Source organism: Rutilus rutilus (genome assembly GCF_951802725.1).
Source record: "Rutilus rutilus genome assembly, chromosome: 18".
Classification (NCBI taxonomy): domain Eukaryota; kingdom Metazoa; phylum Chordata; class Actinopteri; order Cypriniformes; family Leuciscidae; genus Rutilus; species Rutilus rutilus.
This window is the reverse complement of record NC_140231.1, coordinates 15,780,893-15,805,164: the sequence shown is the minus strand read 5'-3', so window position 1 is coordinate 15,805,164 and position 24,272 is coordinate 15,780,893. Positions and strand designations below refer to the sequence as shown.

At 38.2% G+C, this 24,272-nt stretch overlaps 2 protein-coding genes across 2 annotated transcripts; one reads left to right on the top strand and one right to left on the bottom strand.

Annotated features, from left to right (window-relative positions):
• The first annotated feature begins 1,383 nt into the window (after positions 1-1,383).
• Positions 1,384-18,805, top strand: slc7a3a (solute carrier family 7 member 3a). The gene is made up of 12 exons (XM_084387112.1): positions 1,384-1,488; positions 9,036-9,480; positions 9,555-9,716; positions 10,276-10,447; positions 10,557-10,675; positions 10,814-11,036; positions 11,134-11,273; positions 11,648-11,750; positions 14,478-14,704; positions 15,253-15,419; positions 16,296-16,404; positions 16,492-18,805. The coding sequence occupies exons 2-12, from the start codon at positions 9,114-9,116 to the stop codon at positions 16,635-16,637; spliced, it is 1,935 nt and encodes a 644-aa protein (XP_084243238.1). The 5' UTR covers positions 1,384-1,488; positions 9,036-9,113; the 3' UTR covers positions 16,638-18,805.
• Positions 18,806-18,852: 47 nt separating this feature from the next.
• On the bottom strand, positions 18,853-24,011 carry rab39ba (RAB39B, member RAS oncogene family a). Its single transcript, XM_084386947.1, has 3 exons — positions 23,660-24,011; positions 22,733-22,959; positions 18,853-20,816 (listed from the first exon to the last, which is right to left on the bottom strand). The coding sequence occupies exons 2-3, from the start codon at positions 22,945-22,947 to the stop codon at positions 20,390-20,392; spliced, it is 642 nt and encodes a 213-aa protein (XP_084243073.1). The 5' UTR covers positions 22,948-22,959; positions 23,660-24,011; the 3' UTR covers positions 18,853-20,389.
• Between the last annotated feature and the right edge of the window lie 261 nt (positions 24,012-24,272).

Below are 24,272 nucleotides of genomic sequence, written 5' to 3'. Positions count from 1 at the left end.
GTTTTATGATGGTTCAGTCAACTTGACGGGATGGAAAAAGATTAAACAAGAATCGAGGATATGCACCAGACATTTTGTCTGGAGGGGAACCAACAATGTTTGTTATATTACATTTAATAAAAGGTAGATCCATATGTTTCCTGACCGTGCACGTTCAATTCGGCTCTCAAAAGAGGGAGGGAGGGGGCGCCGACCCTACAAGGTCCAAGTTCATTTCTTGGAAAAGTTTCTGATTAAGTCTATGTTTCAGCGGATAATGGGCCCCCTGCTTAGGAGAGCAATCTGAACTTTACCAAGGCTAGACGGGAGGAGATTTATTTTATAACACTAGCAGAACCTCCTCCCATACACCAACCACACCACAGAAAGAGATCCCACATTAAAGTTTATTTTATTTAAAGGCAAAGCTAAAGCGGACACCATATTAAACCTGCTGGGCTAGGACAGTAGCAGACAGTGCAAAATGTTGAAACCGATTACTCTCCTTCCGGATCTCTGTCCAACACTCCTTTACCCACATAAATAAGACACTGTGACACGGATAAGAATATCTGCGTTGTTACTGGATCACTCAGTTTGGTACACCAATGAGGTTATGCTCAAGGGTACTGAAGTAATTCTCATTTTGGTATTTAGGTATTTGGTTAATGTCTAGTTTACACTGAATCCATAAATTACACTTGGACTGGGACACACCCTGAAACTTCTCACCTGCATGTGTCAATTAAATTCAGCCGCAGCTTTGAAATGACTATAAATTCAGCTAAGATTAGATTAAACTTGTCATGCATGAGTCAGAGGCTCTGAAAATAAAGTTGAATCTTATCTAATCTGATTTTGTAGTTGTTTCAGAGCTGCAGCTAAATTTAATTGACATTTTCAGGGTGTGTCCTGGAGCCGGGAGCTGCAAAGGAGTAGTTTAGAGAAAAGCAATGTAAAAAAAAAAAAAAAAAGATTAAAGTTTATCTTTGACATGGACCTTTACTCCAATAGGACACTGAGAAAAAGTTTATTTTGCATTAAAGTTACTGATAAAATCTTGACTGTCCCTTGTTTTTATCAGCAGCCCTACCTGTAAATGTAGAAACTGCTTTACTTTTACTCACTTAAGTAGGCTACTCACTTACTCACTTGTTTTGGCAAGTTCTTTATTTACTATTTGGATGGATTTGTTGAGTTCTAATGGCTTAGCGTGTTTTACGTAGTTTTGTCGATATGAAAGTTAATCATTTACTAAAATACTATAGATTTACACGTTGGCGGGGGACTTGCGTGTGAATGGGAACGCAAACTCAAAGCTGATTGTACTCTTCAGCGGATGGGTGGAGACAAAGGTTTGTTTATCCTACGTCATCGATAGCTCATTGGTCCAGCGAGCGTCCGTAGAGGATGAGGATGAGGATGAGTGATCCACTCTCACACGGTCAGTCAGACTAGGTAAATACAACAAACTGAAGTTCTCGGCACCTTCGCATCAGAAACCAAGAGGTAACTTTTCAACTTTTCACTCTTCTGAATATACTAGACATTGGCTTTTAATATAACAGATAAGACCGTTTCATTCCATCTTGACTGCAGAATGGATCCATTAGTGCATTATACGGTAAAATATATGATGCAATCGAACTCGTGCATGAAATCATCTTCACAAATTAACCTACAGCCCCGACATTAATGCGAGCCTGTTATATTTGCATCTATTAGACGAATATAATAGTATGAAAAATATCTATATATTTTTATAGAATGTAGGCTACGTTACATTGGACTAACGTTAGTGCACTCTGCAAAACAAGGAACAACTCATGTATGTGCATCACTTGTCAATATACTAATAATTCATATTTCATTCTACGAAATACATGCAATTATGTTTGCTATACTGTTTGCTACTGTTGCAGAATTGTATATCCTTCAAACGATGTATTTTATTTATCATTATTATATTTATTTTATAAAATGACATTTAATGACATAACCCAAATGATGTTCGCCCTTCTCTTATTCTGTTATTTTGCAGTATTATTATTTGAAGAAGTAAAACGTGCTAGGAAGAACCATAGCCAATGGCTCTGGGAAGCACGGACACCGCTAATTTAAATGTTATTCAAATTGTCTATTTAAATGTAGTACAAGCCTCGTTTTTGTTCCCTGCATATGCTGTATTTTAGATTTGTTTCGCAAAACGTCGTGTTTTTAGTCTCGGTGCGTCGTGTTTTCATTCATTCACTCTACACGAGTTCCCGCTCATCATAGACACACATTATACTGACTGACCGGAAGTTGTCGTTGTATCTATTGTAAGAGTTGCATCAGCCCAGAACTGACTGACTGGTACCAGTTCAGACTGGCCAGGTCTCACACCTAAGTTAACAAATTATGCTGTTTAAATATTACGTCAGAAGGGATCCTGATTCATCCCGTGACGTTTATTGCGTTTTGTTTGCGTTGCCACATATACGCTATCTATTAAAATAGTCTTATTGTAATTTACTCTGCTAAACAAAATCCATTTTAAGGTAATTGCTGTGTTTTGGAACGTGATAGTTGGCTGCATGCTGGTCTAATCGGCATCAGAATTTTTATTTCAGTTTTATTTTATTTTTATACAGCTTTTAAACAACTTTTTGTAGACTGCTACAACAGAAAACTTATGCATATTATGTTAAATAATATAATAATAATTATCAGTATTATTACTACATATTGACTACTTGACAATTAATGGTTGCAAATATGCAAATGTATTATTCTAATAAATCCGTTGAAAAAAATGATAAAATAATTTAAATATATAGGATACTTGACCTGTGAACACCATAGTTTCCTGTTTAATGGACAGTGGTGACTTTGTTGGGTCCTATTCTTTAGAGACATCGGTAGTCCTAATATTACAGCACCAATACACTTACATTTTACGTCTATGTATATTGTGTAGAGTACCCGTCCTGTTTATGTAACACTTTAATAATCATCAAAATGGTTAAATCAAATGTATTGTGAAACAAAAGGCAAAAACAATTTTGTATATATAGTTTAGTTCTGTCTATTCTGCACTTCTTGGCTCATCTCTTCTTGTGTTCATTAAATTCATCTCTTATGGGCTCCATTTGAAGTGATCTGCATTGTTCACACAAGTACGAGGCATCTCTGCTCATTTTGGCCAAACAGAAATGTGTCCCTCCGCAAAAACAAACACTGACAAAGAAGAGAGCACAACGCTGCATGACAGTGGTGCAAAACGCAGTTCTTGGAGGGCCACATCCTGGCAGAGTTTGGCTTCAACCTTAATTAAACACCTGATCCAGATCATCAAGTCCTTCAGGCTTATTTGGTGTGTTAGAGCAGCGTTGGAACTAAACTGTAGGGCTTTGGCCCTCCAGGAATTTAGTTTTGCACCCCTGCTATATGATTTCTAGAGCTGATATAGGGCAATTTGATTAGCAGAGTGATGTACGCTTCATTATGATTGCATCATTTATGATTTCTAGAAATAATATGATGCAATTCACATAATGTATGACGCAATGCCAGCTTCAGATTGCATCATTCATTGTTTTGCCTAAAAAGCAAGTACTGTCCAAACCCAGTAATAGATTTATTCAGTCAAATAGGTATTTTAGTCATTTCTGGTTCAAATTGAGATCCTCCAGTCTCCATTTATTACTTACTTATCCTCCACCATTCCCAAGTCAAGGGTCATATACTGACCCAATAGCATGTCTTGAACTGGAGCCAGTCAACAATTTTAAGCATAATTTTCATTCTCAGTGATCCAGATTTTGTAAAGTTTGGCTTCATTTATTTCAGAAGCATTTTGGCTGTAGACCAGTGTAATCAGTTAAGTAGAAAAGTGCAAATTATGGTTAAAAAACTCAACTTTTCATATTTTCTGATCGGAAAAAGCTCTAGACAGTGGTGGCTTGCTGTACAAGAACCCATTAATTTAGCTTTCATTATTTGTTGATTGTACTTTAAAGTCACCAAGAAATTTAAATGGGCAATTCTTTTTTTTTTTATGGAATATTTTAGTATTTATTATAAATTGTTTTTCTGTGCACGTCATTATTGTTTTTTCAAATTCATGTGCCCTGTACTTTCCACTGAAACAGGAAGACAGGGCGTGGCATATCGAACAGCTCCTCCCCTTTTTAATAACAGTAATAGCGTTTCATTTACCACAGCTCGGCCAGAGCCGTTGAGCTCAGTAAAGCCGCAGTTTCCTTCTAATCTCTAACTGTTTCTCCTCCTAATCTCCTCCATATCACTTTAAAATACAGCATTATGTGCAGAATTCAAATGGGTTCGATACATTTTTTGGTCTCAGCCGACTCACGCATATGATCCGCTTTGTGCTATTGTGTCTCTGGATGTAGAAAGTGACTGATTGTGGCCTCAGCTTCAGTGTCTATTTATAATGTAGGGGGAAGAGCTTCAGATTCTAGAGAGCATTTGATTGGACTGAAAATCTGATGAGAAGCTGAAGTGTAGAGTGATGTCATCAAAATCATTGATCTATATTGGCGGCTATATCTATATATATCTAAATGTGAATTTTGTCATTGTTTTCGAGCACACTAGCTTATAGATAACAGTAAGACTATCATACTAAAAGCCAAACAACTTGAGGACTTTAAAGGTGCAGTATGTAATATTGACAGCTAGTGGTTGAAATGGGTATTGCAGTCCAAATGATAAATATTGGAGTGGGTTGTTTCCTCCACCCCCTTCTCCTAATACTCTACGCTCACACTGGTCGCCAGATTGAGGACACGCAACAGGAATGAGTGAAATTGACAATAGTAGGTGTATAATAATAATAATAGTGTTCAAATATGCCTTTGGACATAGAGCTATTTAGATGGATGCCGAGGCTTTTTAGGTCGGATGGAATCTGTGATCTCCGACCCAGTTTGTGTGTTGGGTTTCATGGCTACAATACGCTGTGTTTTCTGCCAACTGGCACCCTGGGGTGTCCAAATACTATTGGGTAATTTAGTATTGGGCGCAATTACACAGACCGAAACAAAAACAGACATTACGAAACGCATATTTCAAAGTAGAATAACTGGCTGTTGTGGTGTTTTTCTGAGGAACAAGTATGTGAACATGCTCATATTAGATATTAGCTAACCACAACCATCCATCCAATCAATTCCTAACAGACAAAATCAAGTCGACTGAAACACGTTAGTATTTGTTTGTATTTATTTTATTTTTTTTACAAATTGATAATTGTCAGTTAACGATTATGTTCATAATAGTGAAAACCTCAAGCTTGTTCAGTATGATGAAGCATCTCTGGCTGGTATTTTGCACAATCTGTGGAGCCTTGTTAAGGGGGCTGTGTGATGGCATTAATCCAGCTATTTGAGAGGTTCCCAGGTTCATTCACAGCGGCATGTGCCTGAATAAGTCCGTTTCATAACCATGAACAGTTAGTTCTCTCGAAGAATGAAGCTCTCATGCTGGTTTCTGCTTGTAATATGGCACCAGTGTCCAGTAAATCCCGTGGATCTTTTAACAGTTTCGTAGTATCTCCTTCCTCAGCGGCATATCTTGTTGTTTGGCGTGAGAAGATATATATTCCCGTTCTGTGTTTATATGCACTGCATGCAGACTATGAAATGTCCATTTACCCACAGATATCATTTCATGCTTATAGGTCTCAACAGTCTGCTAAATTAATCGAATACGATGTTATTAGATTGATCAAGAAGTAATACTGACCCTGTTTAAGTAAGAACCTGAGCCTGGGAATGATTGTTACCCATGAGGAGTAACAGTAATAAGACTGAATAGGCCTTTAATATCTCTCAGTGGTCAAACATATCATCAATCATGTCACAAATGGTTTAGAGTATGTAATTGGCCAGTTTCTTTTTTTTTTTTTTTTTTTTGGGAAATTGTACTGATTAAACCTTGAATAGGGGGTTAGTGGGGTTTGTTTGGAAAGTTCAGATGTTGGGCAAACACATTTACTGAGTTGCAGCTGTACAAAATCCGGTCTGCGGAAAAGAGGACCAAAACAAAAACAACACCTAATGTAAACCAACAGAAGCCCGTACTCTCCTGTTAAGACGGTTAACCAGTTGGCGGGTCTTTAAGTAAGCCTCTTAGAATCCATTGAGGTATTTATTTTGAGAAAAGCCCAGTGAGTCACTTCAAAACACTTAACAACTCACTCATCAATGGGTTATATAACCCTTAATAGACACGATGAGTGCTGTTGTTTACTCATGAATAAGTCTGTGCATTCATTGATCAGCATCGTTGCTACTACATACCATTTAAGTTTCAATGTTTCTTGAAAATGGTATAAAAGTTTAGCAAAACCTGCATACACAAGAGTACATTTTTAAGAACTTGCCACATGTGCGTTTTAAACTAGATTATGGAAAGAGTCACATATTTCATTCACCCACGTCAAGTGTAGGTCTTGTTGGTGTGCCAGTTTCCTCAGCAGAACAGACGTCATGGCATTCATGAATTTCTCATGGCCAGATCAAAAGCCTTACAGATTTAATTTCGCCTACGTGTCACCCTTACCTCGTGGAGACCACAAGAAAGAGATTAGTACTGCCGCCCTCGCTGTGGCCTATCATAGATGTGTGTGCACTGTAGGGCCCAAAAAGTATCTCCTGGTAGGGAACATTTTCAAGGGAACTGATATCGAAGCACACTGTAACCTCTACAACTGGTCAACGCTCCAACCTGGTACAAAGGAAGACATAACTCCAGACTTTCTCAGCTGCTAGATACATCATTGCCACATTACTATGCTGTGTATACGTATATTAATTTCATGATAACAAAAAGCAGTGAGTAGTGAAAGAAAGCAGCCATTGTGTGCGTTGTGTAAGACCATAACAGTGGCTTAAAGTTCTGAGCTGTTGCCCGGACTGAGCTCGATTCAACCCGCTAAGAATCTTGCCAGCTGCTGTGCCAAGTGAAACAAACCACCTTACAGATAAAAAGAGTCTATTTCAGCCCCTCTATTGTACAGTGAATTACAGGGATGTTTTTGTTTCCCCCCTCCTCCTCTGTCCTCTTTGTCAAACCTGTCTTTGATCCAGGACACAGGAATCTTTGCTAGCATTTCCACAACTTTCATATAGCCATTTTTAGCGATTTCATTGTTCTAGTTTTGCTGTTTTTGTGACAAGTTTTTTTTACTAATTGTTAAGTAATTGATCTCCGTCGTGGGACAGGAAGTCGAATCGTCATGGCAGTGTGTGTGAAATGTAAGACTGAATCAACAGAGCACTCCATGTTCCAACTTTCTTCACTTTCATTGCATCAGTGTTTGGTTTTGATAGCTGTTGCTACAACTCAAGGTTTAGTTGTGTGACCTTGTTTGTGCTTGTGTTTCCAAATCATTTCTGTTAGACATCACTGTAAACGTCACCGGGTAAAGAACCGCAAGGAACGTCAACAGTGCACTACTGTACTACTGCTGGCTCAGACATAAACATGACCATGTAACCTGATGAGCTAGCAGGAGTGCTTTGGAATCAGACAGCTCCGATAAGGGTCAATATGATACGGGTTCACACAGAACATTGTGGATCTTGTTGGTAGAGTGCAACAATCAGTTAACATGTAGTTATAATTGAGCTACAGCAGGTTTTTGTGTAGTCGAGCTGAAGTCTAAAGAATACAATGAGACTTTAATCATTTAAGAATGAATCAATTTCAGGGTCCATCAAAGGTCTGTTGTCTATTGGCAATAGTGTAGCGAATCTAGTGATGTATAAAGCACTGCTCACGGAGAAGTCACTTCCAAACCAAGCAGCTTTCTGTTGGTCAATGCAGCAAATCCAGGTGACCAACTTGAACCGGTTGCAAAATCTCAGGTAAATATTTCGCCTTTGCGCAAAATTCTCAATCGTGTGGATTCCTGTTGAAACGACTGGATTTTGGGTGCTATAATTTGCAGATCAACAGTAAATGCTGACCGCACCTTTAAAGCGCATGCAACTGTAAAGCTGGCTTTGAGTTTGTACGGATTGACTGCACCCTTTTACAGCAGTCTTGGTTGCAGATGTGTCTATCCCGTTTATTTTCTCCATAGGGATATTCTTAATAAAGAGTTCTGAGCTTTGGATCACAGCATTACTTTTTAGCAGTTTTTCACGAGAAAGGGAGTTCACTGCTGAGCTCTTTTGTCATGGTTCTTTTATTTTATGGTAACATCTGATTGGGAGATCCAAGGCATTTAAGGATTGTGAGTAGTGTAGGTCTTCACTTCAAATATGTTTTCCTTTTTGAAGTCATTTCAAATTTTCATATCAAGCCGATAACGATTACGGTTATTCAGCAAGTGTGCAATAAATTGATTTGAAAGTAACAGTGAGTGAAGATATTATTATAATATTACAAATTATTCTCATTTTAAATAAATGCTGCGCTTTTGAACTTTCTTCAAAGAATCTTGAAAAAATGTATGACTGTTTCCACAACCGTTTTCAACATTGATAATAATAAGAAATGTATCTGAATGTAATAATATTTCACAACGTTACGGTAGTATGTTATTTAAATTAAAAAAATATGAAAACATTTATGTAAATTTGACACTTTTTGTCTTTGTCATTTTTCACTTTTGTTCAGATGCAGTCTTGGTTGTGGACAAAATTTCCACATTCATGTCATGAAGTTTGTTGCCTGACCTTTCCTCAAAGAATACTTCTTTACTGGATCTGTGTGTAATAGATTCCACTTATATCCGCCCATAACCGACTATTAAATTAAAGGGCAGAAATCTGGAGAGTTGGTACACGGAACTCTTCCTTTGAGAATTACGGGCAGCTTTATAGTTCCTTATGTGGTAGGAATTTGGAGAATGACATTTGGCAGTGAGATGTGATGAACAGATTAAAGTTCACTTCAATAGGAATTTTTTTTTTTACTATGTCCTGACTAGACTGGTTAGATCAAACCTAGCCATACAAACTGCCTTGGGCAATGACTCTCACACAGACACACACCCAAATGTTTCTAATTCTTCCTTCCTGTTTTATGTGCTCTTTCAGAACAAAGTGAAAGAGAGCTCCCTGGAACCAGCACAACAAAGAACCTCACCAGATTTGACTCCTCATTCCGCGTTAACCATGGTGGACAAAATCGCCTCTTTTGGACATGCGCTGCTGCGCCGTCGTGCTCTGAACTGCTCCGGGGAGGAAACGCGGTTCGCTCGGTGTCTGTCCACTCTTGATCTGGTGGCACTCGGGGTGGGCTCCACGCTTGGCGCTGGAGTGTATGTGCTGGCTGGGGAGGTTGCGAGAGAGAAGGCTGGTCCTGCTATCGTCTTATGCTTCCTTGTGGCCGCGCTTTCCTCTATGCTTGCTGGACTGTGCTATGCAGAATTCGGTGCACGAGTCCCTAAGACGGGGTCTGCTTACTTGTACAGTTATGTAACAGTGGGAGAAATCTGGGCCTTCATCACTGGTTGGAACCTCATCCTCTCTTATGTTATAGGTATGTATACTGTACTAGTTGATGATCATCTTAAAGAAATTCACTGTTACTGAAAAGCTTGTTCTTGCTTTCAGGCACAGCTAGTGTGGCGCGAGCTTGGAGCTCTACGTTCGATAACTTAATCGAGCAGAAGATCTCGAACTTCTTCAGGGCTTCCATGGCCATGAAGGTTCCTGGGAAGGTTCTTGCGGAATATCCGGACCTATTTGCCCTCATTCTCATCCTGCTGCTGACTGGTGAGACATTTAAAAACAGAAATCATCATTTAAATGAGGTATTTGAACAAGGATTTTCATCATTAACTGCTCATCTTTTTGTAACTACTAGAAAAACAGAGATAAACAGTACAACCAAAAACTAGTTATGATTAGGGATCCACCGGTATTAAAATTCTGGCTTAAACCTAAAAGCCAAAAATAATATTTTATAGCCGATAACCAGTAAGTTATTGATTAAAATTCTATACTATTTTGTGTGAATAAAAAAATGCAGACTTCACAACAATATGGATATTTCATTTGGAGATTGGCTAAGGATTACATTTAACATTGTTGTTATAAAATTAAAGATTATTAAATTTAAGTGTTAAATACTAACTTTAAGTGAGCATTAGATGATGAAAAAATAACTGGGGGAAAAAAACGGAAATGTGCATTTTAATAATCTTTGATGTTTAACAAATAAAAGTTTACAGTTTAATTAGTGTCTTTTATACCTGTCTATCTGTATACATGTGAGTAAAAGTAAATGATTAAATAAGACATTTCTGATTTTGATGTGCAATTTCCTCCTCAGGACTGCTTGCTTTTGGTGTGAGCGAGTCTGCTCTGGTGAACAAGATCTTCACCGGGATCAACCTGATTGTGCTGGGCTTTGTTATCATCTCTGGCTTTGTCAAGGGCGACACCGCAAACTGGAACCTCACATATCAAGACTTTGTCAATGACACAAATATCACAGAACCAGAGTAAGCTGCTGCTTTTAAAGTGGAGCAAATGAGGATCTCTCCCAGTTGTGAGAGGTGGATAATGTGATTTTCTTGCACAAGATTTGACAAATCTATTCTGTTCTCACAGACAGGTAGAAAACATATTTGGAAGTGGAGGTTTCACTCCGTTCGGCTTCAGCGGCGTCTTATCTGGCGCAGCCACCTGTTTCTACGCCTTTGTTGGCTTTGATTGCATTGCTACAACAAGTACGTCTCATAAGTGTTGCAGTTATTAGAGCACGGATACTGATTGCTGATCATTTTGTTTTTGTTTGTTCTAAAGCCATCTGCGGAATGAGTCATATATGTACGTGGTTCGACTTAACCTAATTTTTTTTCCGGTAGGTGAGGAAGCCAAGAACCCAATGCGTTCCATCCCTGTGGGCATTGTGGCCTCTCTGCTCATTTGCTTCTTTGCGTACTTTGGTGTGTCAGCTGCTCTTACTCTCATGATGCCCTATTACAAACTCAACACCCAGAGTCCTCTGCCCGAGGCCTTCAGTTATGTGGGCTGGGCACCGGCACGCTATATTGTAGCTGTGGGTTCACTCTGTGCCCTCTCAACAAGGTAACTCAAGGACTATTCTGATTGTCTTCTAATGTTTTCGTTCAACATTTTCCATTTATCTGAATCTGTTTTTGTTCTTGTTTTGTTTTTATCGTAGTTTGTTGGGCTCCATGTTCCCCATGCCTCGAGTGATCTACGCTATGGCAGAGGACGGGCTGCTCTTCCGTTCCCTTTCCAGGATGAACAAGAGAACCAGAACTCCACTGCTGGCGACTGCTGTGTCTGGAATTGTAGCATGTGAGTGTCGTTCTTTGTTCTTTATTGCTTTGTGTTCCAGCATGTCCTAAATTTGCACAAATTACAGGCGTCTCATAATCTTTGTTAGAGATGCGGCACAACCACAGCCAATCAGAACATGATATACAGTTATGTGGATTTTGGACCTATGAGATTTCACTGTAGGCGGGGCCACCCAGTGCAACGCTGCAGAAATATGTGAGAAGAGTGTGTTGTCACGGCTGCTACTGAATAAAAACTTGCATGGTAGCAATAGCTTTTACATGGTTAGGATGTGGGGTTTGATCTCTTAAAGGTTGTGGATGGTGTTATGTAAGATTTGAAATGTTATGGCTGGATAAGATTTGAAACTTGTTTGTTTTGTCTTCTTTTAGCTCTCATGGCATTTCTGTTTGATTTGGCTGCATTGGTTGACCTCATGTCCATAGGAACATTGCTTGCATACTCTCTGGTGGCCGTGTGTGTCCTCATTCTCAGGTACGGTAAAACCTGCACCACAAATACTTAAAGGGATAGTTCACTTTGAAATTAATTTTTGATATGTTTTAGCTTACCTCAAGGGCATCCAAGATGTAGGTGTCTTTGTTTCCGCAGTAGTTTCAATTTTGATATTTTTAGGTCAAACCGTTCTTGTCTGTCAGTCATATAATGCAGGTCTATGGTCACTGTCTCAAAGCACAAGCACAGAGTCCAAATTAAAACAATTCCCCATCGTCCAAATTAAACAATTCCCCATCGTAAGTACACATTGATGGCCTAAGACACGAAACGAGCGGTTTGTGTGAGAAAACGAACAGTATTTATATCGTTGTTATCTCTTGAACACAGCACACGTCCAAATGATCTGACGGCGCGGGCGGGTATAGATATATACATAGATGTCGCCTTGGCTACGGTTTCATTCCAATGAACTGCAGTAGCGAAGGCGACATCTAGTGTATACATCTATACCCGCCTGCGGATAGAAACTACTGCGGAAAAAAAGACACCTACATCTTGGATGCCCTTGAGGTAAGCTAAAACATACCAAAATTTTATTTCAAAGTGAACTATCCCTTTAACAATGGGTCTACTATTATTATATACCGCATAAAGTTTTTAGAGAGGTCATGTTGTAAAATAATGTTTCCCTGTGAATATATAATGTTAAATCCAAAAACTGTCATTATATTATTTTCCACTCTAAAAAAAATATTTTTGCTACGGTTCCTTTAAGACTCCTTATATATGAATTTTTTTTCGTACATTATTGTTCAAAAGTTTGGGGTCGGAGAAGTCACTTATGCTCACCAAGGCAGGATTTATTTAATAAAAAAAAAAGTAAAAACAGTATAAAGGCCCCTGCACACCGAGTCCGAAATTATCGCATGCGTTTTTTCGCATTCGTGATTCGGTGGCTCTGAATTGTCAAAACACCATTCAAAATGCTTGCTACGGATGCGAAAAACGCAGAAAATCTAACCTGATTCGAATATTTTTTTTGACGGACGAAAGTTTCAGAGGCAGTGTGCAAGCGTGATTGACATAACGTGAGGTCGTATTTATTTTTTAACGTGCGGAAATTTCGGACGCGAATTTTGGACTCAGTGTGCAAGGGCCTTAACTGTTGTCTGTTTTAAATTGCAATTTATTTCAGAAGAAAAAAAATCATTGTAATCATTGAACCATTTATTAGTATTATTTTCAATGTTGAAAACAGCTGTGCTGCTTAATATTTTTTGGTGGAAACTGCAGGGTTCCCGCGGGGTCTTAAAAAGTCTTAAAATGTCTTAAATTCTGAACTTTAAATTTAAGGTCTTAAAACGTCTTAAAAACAGGCAGATTTTCATCCGCGGTCTTAAATTTAATTTAGTCAGGTCTTAAAAAAGATTTTACCTTCGTTCATTTCCAGAAACGCTGGCCGCAGAAAGTTATTACAAAGTAGCAAAAAAGTATCGAAGTCGCTCGCCAAGAGGCAGTTCACATATCGCGTCTTTTTCGCGCTCAAGTTCATTCAAATGTAGGCGCGCGGTAAGCGCGCTTATAATTGAAGCGACGCGCTCGTTTTTTTTTCAGGCGCAGCAACATGAAAAAAGACATGAAGGATGCGGGTGCACCCAAACACTACGGGTGTTTTTCTCTTCTCCGTAAATAAATCTTGTGTAACAGAGCTACAGCAAGTGTTTTTCGGCGGTGGAAATCCATTAGCCACTAAAACTTTTTTGTCATTGTGGAGTTGCATAGCAACGACAGACGCCACGGGAAAATCGGACCGAATTTTACTATTAATAATAAAAGATAAGCTAAACTGTATTGTAAATGTCACTAAATTATTTTTTTATAAAAAGAATGAGTCAAAAAAAAAAAATTTAAAGTCTGAAATATGTGAGGTTTATCTTTTTATAAAAACCTTTTTTGTCAACCTTATTTGAACTTGTACATGTTATTATATAACATGTTGCAAGACACTTTTAAAATCTGGCTATCATTTTTAATCGTATTATTTTAATGTTTATGTTAGTGCGTATTGATGCTAATTTTATTTGTTGCTGTTTTTCGACATAAAACTTGGTGAATTGATTTCATTGTGTAGTATTAGTACTTTTTGAACAGGATTCTGTGATAACAGTGATAATTTTTGGCACAATAATAATTAAATGAAATGTTCATGCCATTTCATCTCTAGTTATGATCAACTATGATCAACTAAAATCAACTAATTATGTGTTTTTTACAGTAGGCCTATAATATGCAAAGTACAATTTTCTAGAAAAAAAATTCTGGAAGGTTACTAATGTGATTGCTTTATCTGTAAATTAAGTTAATGCTTTTTCAGTTACTGAATTCATTGAAATAAAATGAATTCTTTGATTTGAAATTTTTTGGCAATGTGTCGTGTAGGTCTTAAATTTCAATCTTTATGGTCTTAAAATGTCTTAAAAAGGTCTTAAATTTGACTAACTGAAACCTGCAGGAACCCTGAACTGTGTTTTTTCAGGATTCTGTGATTTATTTGGAATATAAATCTTTTGGAACATTATAAATGTCTTTACTGTCACTTGATCAGTTGAATGCATTCTTGTTGAACAAAAGATTTGTTGATTCAAAAAAATCTCGCTGACTCCAAACATTTGAATGTTACTGTATTTAAAATGATTAACAGTGCTGCATGTTGTGGGTTTGCTGTATATAGTTTGACTCACCGCCAAACGTTTTGACTTTTAGATATCAGCCAGGCAACCTGAGCTCGTCCAGTCAGACTGAGAAACTGGTGGAACTGGTCGCTGGCGAGAAAGTGGCCGTATGTGGAGACAGTGGAGATGAATATGGCACAGAGCTGGATGACAATCCCCGCAAAGAGAAATTCTCCCCGAAACTCCTCCTGTTTCCCTCCAAGGACTTGCCAACCGAAATGTCGGGAATTATCGTCTACGGCACAACTGCTGTTATCTGTGAGTGAAGATTTTGCTTGTCGCTTCTTGATAAATCTAGCTACTATTACAGGTATAGTTGACCCACCCCATCAAAAAGAATGCACTATAAAAGTAAGTTAGTCTAAATAAATAAAAACATAAAACACTAAAAACTTAAAACCAGTCGTTTTATATGGTACAAGTGGATTGAAGCATCACAACATTATAATGTACAGAATTTGCTAAAGATTACATTTAAGTGTTATTAAATTATTAGTGTTTTTAAATATTAATTTGAGTGAGCGTTAAATGACTGAAAACACAATCTAAATGTAAAAGTGCAGGAACTGAGCATGCAAAAAAAACTGATACGGTAGAGAAGTATTGTGCATTTCTGGTGTGTGAATTTGTGCTAGAAATAATACTTGTTTCAAGAACATGATAAAACACCCAAACTTTTGAATGGTAGTGTATTTACACTACAGTGAATTCTACATTCGTATCTGTGTTATTTGTATTTATCTGATTCAGTGATGTAGATAATGAGCTGATTATGGACTAATTCCAATATCCTCTTGTCTGCGTAGCTGCGCTGATCACCGTGCTGTGTGTGGTTTTGGCTCAGTGTCTGGAAGCCATCATGAATCTCGAGATTGTGTGGGTGATGACGTGTGTCATTCTGGTCCTGCTGTGCATCCTGTGTGTCATTGTGATCTGGAGGCAGCCTGAGAGCAATGAAGCTCTCACCTTCAAGGTACCAGATGTCCTCGTTATTGAATTTGCATTTTTATTATGCCATAAATCTTTGCCCGGGCTTGAACGTAAGCACTGAACTTGCGTAAAAGGAAATGCGCTATTAGAACACAAATACTCAGACTGAAAGGGAGAGTTCACTCAAAAATGAGGGTTTTCTCAGCATTTGTTCACCCTGATGTTCACCTGTACTCTCTTTCTTCAGCTGAACACCAAATACTTACACTCTATCAAAGGCTGGAATACAGTACATGACTTTTGCCCATATTTACAGCCTGGATGAGTTGACGCTAATTGGCGAAAGTCACAGACTCCGATGTATGATGCCTAGTGTTTTAAAATTTGTTCAGCCTCAAAGGGTTAGTTCATCCAAAAATGATGAATTTACTCACTCTCATGTTGTTCCAGACCCATAAGAATTTCGTTCATCTTCGAAACACAGCTGAAGATATTTTTAATGAAATCTGAGAGCTTTCTGTACCTCCATTAAATGTCTATTCACCCAAAAATCTGACAGTGTTCATAAAGAGATCGTAAAATAGATCCATGTGAATCTAGCGGTTTAAAGTCTTCTAAAGAGACACAATCGCTTGCAATAATTAAAGCGACTCTTAATAAAATTTGGACTTAACCGCTCGTTTCATATGGATTAGTCTTACGATCTCTTTATGAACTTTTTGAAGGGTCAAAGTGGTAGTTGCGTAGACAGTCAATGGAAGGACAGAATTCTTCAGATTTCATAAAAAATATCTTCATTTGTGTTCCGAAGATGAACAAAAGTCATAGGGGTTTGGAACAACATGAGGGGGAGTAAATGATGACAATTTTCATTTTTTGTGTGAACTGTCCCTTTAAGTGTATATCTCTCTGTGTGCAGGTGCCTCTGTTACCTTGGCTGCCTCTCTTCAGTATCTTTGTCAACATCTATCTCATGATGCAGCTGGACATGGCCACCTGGTGCCGCTTCACCGTGTGGATGGGCATCGGTGAGTACATCTGTTGTGTGATAGCGCCATGTTTGTTTGTTTCCTTCATTCCAAACCTCCCATTTCTTCTCTCGTGTCCGTTCCCAGGTTTCATAATCTACTTCGGCTATGGTATCCGGAACAGCACAGAGGCCATGAACAGCTCCCTCCGAAAATACGAGCCAGCCCTTCAGAACAAGAGCCCCATATATCTAGGCGTTGAAGAGAGTGAAGTGGAGGGCATTTCCCCTTGATAGGGAGAGAGAACGACGGGCATGTCGTCCTACAAATGTTCGTTTAAGTCTAGATTTGATGTGAAAATCATGCCTCATTTATTGAAGAGACTGCCCCAAACAACTCAATTGAAAAAAAGGATTTCTCATCCTGTCAAAATTATCAGGTTTCTCTTAGAAAATCCTTAAGAGTTTTCCGTTAGAGGTCGTCGTGCAGCTTTGGCGTTTCAGTACTGTAGATGCTGGTTTAAATGTCCCTGTGGCTGCTGCTGTAATCACTAGTACTGTTATGGCCATATTGTCTGGAGGAAAATGAGCTGACCGTGTAAAGGGTATTTAGTTTTTCGTGATTGAGCTCCAAGCACATCATTTGTGCTCTAAAGCATTTGGATTCTGAATCCAAAATGGTCTCCTTCTGCCTCCTGGTTTTACAGCATGAGGTCCTGAATTACAATAGGGACCCCTAGTGTTCACCGTGCAGAATGTGAGAATGACAAGAGAGTATCGGTGGTCATTGGTTACTGTCAGATTGAAGAATTGAAACTGAAAACACATTATTGGCACGGCCAAAATCGTTGAATGAAAGAAAAAAACGTTTTCCATTTCCTAAGAAAGACAGTGTGTTATTAGCCCTGCTGTATGTTGGGATGATGATACTGGGTGTTGTGGTATAAAATGATAGTTTTTTAAAGTGTGAGAGTTTTGAATGGACCATATGAGGTTGCGCCAGAAAATGTTCAGTTTTACAAAATACTAAATTATTTTTGGGGGGGGGGGAGTTTTTATATGAACATGTATAGTTTACCTATCCATACGACTTCCTTAAACTTGATGATTTTACTTAAGCGAACTATATAACAGTTATTGTATTTCCAGACGATGCTTATAGAAATGTCCTTGATAACTGCTGTTTCTGCCAAAACTACTTGCACTACCGTTCAAAAGTTTGGGGTCCTTATGAATTTTTTTTTGGTTTTTTTTTTAAGAACATGCATCAAATTGATCAAAAGTGACAGCCTTTGTGAGCATGAGAGACTTTCTTTTCAAAAACTTTTGAACATTAGTGTATCTATGGTTATCCTTACCAACCAGTACTTTGATAGAAACCACCACGACTTGAAAGATTCTGAAAGCTACTTATATTGTTTGAAGGTCATCCCATAATGATATTTATTTTGAACAGTATTAGCTGTAATATTTGAGAAGAAACTATGGTTACTGTGCTAACTTTGTTAGTAAGCAATAATAACCAACTCACAGGTCAAGGGTTAAACCTAAACTTGCCTGAAGACTAAAGAAACTAGCCTTTCTTTCCTATCTAAAGGTCTAGATACTTGAGAAATATTGAGAAGTATTTTTCACCAGATTTGTTTTGTTTTTGTTTTAGTTTCCATTGAAACTTGTTCTTGGCAGCTTGGCTGTTGAGCTCATGTACCTTTATCTACTTTTGTTCTTTATTGTAGAGAATTTGTTATTGTAGAGAATACTAGTTTACGATTGGTCAATCAGATTTGTCAATTATCTTGTGCTCTCATCATACCTTTTTTATATATTATAGTATGAATATTTTATCCATCCGGGATGCTGAAATTCAGCACCTTTTCCAGACGTTTTTGGTTGGTTGTGCAAAAACATTTTGTGTAACCTAATTGTATTCAGATAGCAATGGTTTGTCCACTACAGGACAGAATAATAGAATAGAAGTTGTTTAAAACCACTATTTGTAAACCCATTTTTTGTCTTTAATATATTAACATTCTGACTTGATTAGAAGCATATTTTTGTATAGCTTTACTATTTGTTTCACAATCAGCTGAAAATGGTTTTGTTTACATGTATCAGACATGTAAAGTTTAGCATGTAAACGCATTGGTGTCTGATCCCAAGCATTAGTTTGGATTCAGATTTGGAGATTTATGTCTCCTGTAGATCAGTGCCTGAAGTTACACATGTAGGCCTATCTCAAAGATGGTTGGTAGATATCAACATAGTCCAAGTCATTTGCCTTTGAGCTACACTTGCAGTGTTACATGTGTTTGTTTATCAGTATATGAATATATATATTGTGTTTGTCCTTGGGTTTTTTAAAACTGTAAATATTCATGCCATGTACAAAGAAAATGAACTGTATTATAAAGATTCTGTTCATGTTTTTTTCTCTTTTTTAAATAAAATGTTTCACAAAATAATTGAGGCTGTTTGTTGTGGGTTTTAAAGCAAAAATAAAATCATTTTTAGACAGTTTCTGTCACACATTTTATTGATAGTTCATCTCATCTCTCCAACAAGATCAGTAAATACACAGTTGATAGTCATTTCAGTCGGCTAAAGGACATTATTAGTCTGTAAGTCAAAAATGTTACATTTTCTCAGTAGCTACTAACCTCAAGTGACAGGCAACAGTTATGAAAGAGTGAACTTCTTTAGGAAGAACCTGAACAGAAAAAAAAAAAAAGGGACATGATTTATCAGTGCTTTACAAATATGTATGTTGGTAAAGTCCCCGGAAAAGCGTCTAGGGATACCATGACGCACTTTAAATGAGAAAAAGGCGGGAAACTTAAATGTGGCTCTATAATTGAATGTTTTTTGGAAGGTTTAATAGCTGTTCTCCGAGATTTGAATGTAGCCATTTAAAATGCTTTACTTTGATTTAGTCATTAAATTTACGTATTGAATCAATTAACAACTTAAAAAATCACGAGGGTGCATCCTGAAGGAAAGAAGAACGTGTCACATTCCCTGTGACTGTTATGACCTCTGCAGGCGAAATCTGTCACTTTCTTGTCAGGCAATGTGTTTGACCATAAGGAACAGAATTTCTCCCCCTACTGTTTCATTCTTGAAATTAAATGTCCCAAATAAACAGCCAACATACACTACCATTCAATAGTTTGGGGGCAGAAATAAGTCTCAGGCTGCATTTCATTGATCAAAAATACATTAAAATCGGTAATTGTGAAATACCATTACAATTTAAAATAACTGTTTTCTATTTTAACATGTAACTTATTCCTGTGATGCAAAGCTGAATTTTCAGCATCATTACTCCAGTCTTCAGGGTCACATGATCCTTCAGAAATCACTATAATATGCTGATTTGCTGCACAAGAAACATTTCTTATTATTAGCATTGTTGAAATAGTTGTGCTGCTTGATGTTTTTGTGGAAACCTTTTTTGTGGATTCTTTGATGAATAGAAGCTACAAAAAACAGGATTTATTTGAAATAGAAATATTTTAACCTTTGATCAATTTAATGCATCATCGATGACGATGAATAACATTAAAAAAAAGAAAAGAAAAAGGAATTACAGGAAATTATTATTCATGAGTATCTTCATTGAACACATTAGGGGCTATTTAGTCCAATGGGATGTTTGGATTGATGTGGTCCTCCTGTACATGCTCTCACATGATCCATCATTACTGGATAAACTTTTGGTGTAAATATTGGGTCTTTCTTTGCTCCAAAGGTTCAGTGTGTTTCTGCAATCTTTTACTTAAACAGTTCTCACAACTCAGTTCTCCAAGTTCCATCTTGCCAGGTGGACCGAGTAGACTCGCCGAAGCTCCAGTTAATTCACATTTGCTTATGTTAAGTCATTATTTGGACTTTTAGGAGAATAAGAACTTTATTCGAAGTAACTATGAAAGCAGAAAACATTGATTGAGGGGATGAGAGTATTTGTGGGGCTGCAGTAGTGGGAATGTCAAGCTGAGGGAGATCGACAGCACTGGTTTTTGCGTGATACGCCGACAGGAGTCTCTTGATCAACAGAGGCAGCGGCGGTCGCTCTTGGTCACCTCCTCGGACGAATGCACCACGTTGGGCACGAAACCGCTCTTGACGCCCTCCCAGCCCTCCTGGATGGTGATGTCACCAGATTTGACCAGCTCGAAGATGTCGCGCGTCAGCTCCGTGAAAGCCCTCTCTACATTTATGGAGTCGCGGGCCGAGGTCTCCACGTAGCGCATGCCGTAAGCGGCTGCCAGTTTCTCTGCCTCCTGCTGGCTCACCTGCCGCTGCGGCTCCAGGTCACACTTGTGGCCGACCAGTAAGAAGACGATGCTGTGCGGCTGCACGTGACTGCGCGCTTCCTCCAGCCACTCGTGGACATTTTGGAAGGAGCGCCGGTTGGTGATGTCGAAAAGCAAAAGGCCACCCACTGAATTACGATAATAAGCCCTTGTGATAGATCTAGATCACATACAGAGGAGAAGAGCAGACGATATCAGACTGGTGGGAGAACATGTTGCACATTACAACAGGGAAAAAATGAATTATGGACTGTGCATAAGCAGATACAAAAGTATAAATGATTTATTAAACTAGCATGGAAATACTCTATGGGAATTCTGCTGATGCCCTGTAAGAAAGCTATTAGGGAAATGGTTACAGCCTGAAATTCCGGAAATTTGTGAAATACTATATGAAATATACATGATAGAAATACTAACAATGAATCAATCGGAGATATTCTGGTTATGGGCAGGATGAGTGGATTATATTATTCCACTGAGAATAGGGACCTATTTTATTAAAGGGATACTCCACTTTTTTTGGAAATAGGCTCATTTTACAACTCCCCCAGAGTTAAACAGTTGAGTTTTACCGTTTTCGAATCCGTTCTGCCGATCTCCGGGTCTGACAGTACCACTTTTAGCATAGCTTAGCATAGATCATTGAATCGGACATGACCATTAGCATCTCTCACAAAAAAATGACCAAAGAGTTTCAATATTTTTCCTATTTGAAACTTGACTCTTCTGTAGTTACATTGTGTACTAATATATCACTATATGATATGGCGCAGCGCCTGAAAATAGTCGCCAGCTCAGTAACTTCCAACGTGACCGGGAATAAGTTTGTCTAACCTATTAGACCTATTTTCAGGCGCTGCGTCATATCATTACGCCTGCTGCACTCATGGTACGGCAGCAAAGTTTCTTGATTATTACGCAGGAATGAGAGTATAGTTCCTAGCCATATCAGCCTAGAAAATCGCAACTTTACATTTTCCGTCGGTCTTAGTACACGATGTAACTACAGAAGAGTCAAGTTTTAAATAGGAAAAATATCGAAACTCTTTGGTCATTTTTTTGAGAGAGATGCTAATGGTCTTGTCCAATTCAATGATCTATGCTAAGCTATGCTAAAAGTGGTACCGCCAGACCCGGAGTTCGACTGAATGGATTCGAAAACGGTAAAACTCAACTGTTTAACTCTGGGGGAGGTGTAAAATGAGCCTATTTCCAAAAAAAGTTGAGTATCCCTTTAAGACGTGATTAGAATGATCCTATATGTGAACATATGACCATTTTCAAAATGTTAGGAACGATTTATAAAACATCAATTCAATACACACAAATTTTTTTCCTAATTGCATCCTACTTCTGCATGTTCACTCCTTTATAGGCTGCTAGGTAATCTATATCTGCCATCCCAGAAAAGTCAGTAAAGACATCGTTAAAATAGTCCAAGCTACCACAGTGGCTCAACCTTATGTTTATCAAGCGAAGAGAATACTTTTTGTGCGCAAAAACAAACAAAAATAACGACTTTATTCAACTATTAATTTTCTTCTGTGTGGGCTTCTGAGTGTGTTCACGTAGTGTAACAGCGCAGCACTTCTGGGTTGTACGTCAGAACGTAGGCTCACTATTGGCCGACGCTGGTCATGTGTGTGATGCGTGTGATGCTGGCCAATAGTGAGCCTACGTTCTGACATACAACCGAGAAGCGCTGCACTGTTACACTACTTGAACTCACTCAGAGGCGTTATTTTTGTTTGTTTTTTGCGCACAAAAAGTATTCTCGTCGCTTGATAAACTTAAGGTTGAGCCACTGTAGTCACTTGGACAATTTTAACGATGTCTTTACTAACTTTTCTGGGATGGCAGATATCGATTACCTAGCAGCCTATGAAGGAATGAGCCAGCTCTCAGATTTCATCAGAAATATCTTAATTTGTGTTCCGAAGATGAACGAAAGTCTTACGGGGTTGGAACAACATGAGGGTGAGTGATTACTGACATAATTTTCCTTTTTGGGTGAACTAACCCTTTAAACAACTACAAGGCAGTGTGTGTAGCTGCGATAGCACCAGAATGTACCTGAATCTCTCTTGGCCTGCCGTGTCCCAGATCTGAAGCTTGATGCGTTTGCCTGGTTCAATCTCCACCAGACGGGAGAAGAAGTCTACGCCAACAGTAGGATCAGACACCTGTGCAAAACGTCCTTCTGTGAAGCGTCTGATCAAACAAGACTTCCCCACTGTGGAGTCGCCAATGACAATCAGCCGGAACTGGTACAGCCATATAGCTTCCATATCTTATTTTATCTGTCAAGGAATAACAGTATGCTGTCAGACAAATGATAGATTACACTGAGTAAACATAACCATGTAACCATGACTTAATTGGAGGAACAGTTCACCAACAAATTTTAATTGTCAAAATGTACTTATCCTTGAATTTTATGTTTTGTTTTATTCAACTCAAAGACATTATTTATTATTCTGAAAGTCATTTGTATGGATCAGATCATGTAGATGAGCACTAACAGCTGAGCCTCCATCTTTAAATGGATGAATGTCATTCAAATAGGTGTTATGTATAATTACCTTACTACATATATGATGCGAGACCATTCATTTGAATGAGAGTCCAAAGTATCAAATACATTTATACATGGGAATGGTTTTGCAAAATGTCATATAACTGAGGTCAAATTGATCGAAATGTAGGCTAATAAAATCTTATTTTTTCAGTAGTTGTATGAGTAGCCTACCGGGCCTGTATTTTTTTAATTACATTTTAATATAATTAATACGATTTCATACTAATACATGTATAACACGACATGTTTAATAACGGAACGATAATGAATTTCATAACAACATCGAGTCTCATAACCGAGTCCCTCAAGCTAGCTAAAGCATAGTAGATAGTCTACTTGCAGGCCTATGAGTTGAGCATCGCACTTGTTTAGAGAAATCGCTCTATAAATACAAATTATTGAATACGTTGTGAAGTTATTACCTTGGTTATGCTTCTCAGTGTCTGCGGATGGCAAGCCCCATATTCTTCGCTGTCTTTCAGTCAGAAAGCGTATAACACCGTGACGTTCCCCGGCAAGGCATCCAAGCACACCCGAATGTTTGTGAGGATAAATGTGCAAGTAGTCGCGCTTTGAACATGCATTAAATGACCAAACGAGTGACCATAATCGTCTTGGGCGTTTGCATTAAGACCTATTACTTTCAGAATGCCCATAAATTCTTTGTAAATTCATATTGTCAATCTAATGATTAGGGATAAAGAGATGTTTGTGAAAATGTGCTGATGAAATGGCAGTATCATCAGCATCATATGGCCTGACTCATCCCTCATCAGTACCATTACCGTAATAACTGCTAGAGCGACGCACTGCTGGCCGTGTCTCAAATCTCTGCTGTCACTTCCATGTAGGCTACTTGTTCAAAATAATTAATATGCAAGCTCCCATCACTGCTGCTTCCACATCATTTCATTGTACGCATTTTAATATCAGCTGAAAATAAATGGAAACATTTTAATCGAAAAGTAAATTGGAAACAAATGCATAAACCGTATGTAGGGTTTACACTAAAACAATAAAAAACACAGAGTTTGC

What these genes read in the sequence shown, in the direction of transcription:
- slc7a3a (XM_084387112.1), top strand. Translation starts at nt 9,114, where the DNA reads ATGGTGGACAAAATCGCCTCTTTTGGACATGCGCTGCTGCGCCGTCGT. An exon ending in CTCTGTGCCCTCTCAACAAG is followed by an intron (nt 11,037 to 11,133) that starts GTAACTCAAGGA and finishes TTTTTATCGTAG; the next exon opens with TTTGTTGGGCTCCATGTTCC. An exon ending in TGTGTCTGGAATTGTAGCAT is followed by an intron (nt 11,274 to 11,647) that starts GTGAGTGTCGTT and finishes GTCTTCTTTTAG; the next exon opens with CTCTCATGGCATTTCTGTTT.
- rab39ba (XM_084386947.1), bottom strand. Translation starts at nt 22,947, where the DNA reads ATGGAAGCTATATGGCTGTACCAGTTCCGGCTGATTGTCATTGGCGAC. An exon ending in GCAGGCCAAGAGAGATTCAG is followed by an intron (nt 20,817 to 22,732) that starts GTACATTCTGGT and finishes TATGTGATCTAG; the next exon opens with ATCTATCACAAGGGCTTATT.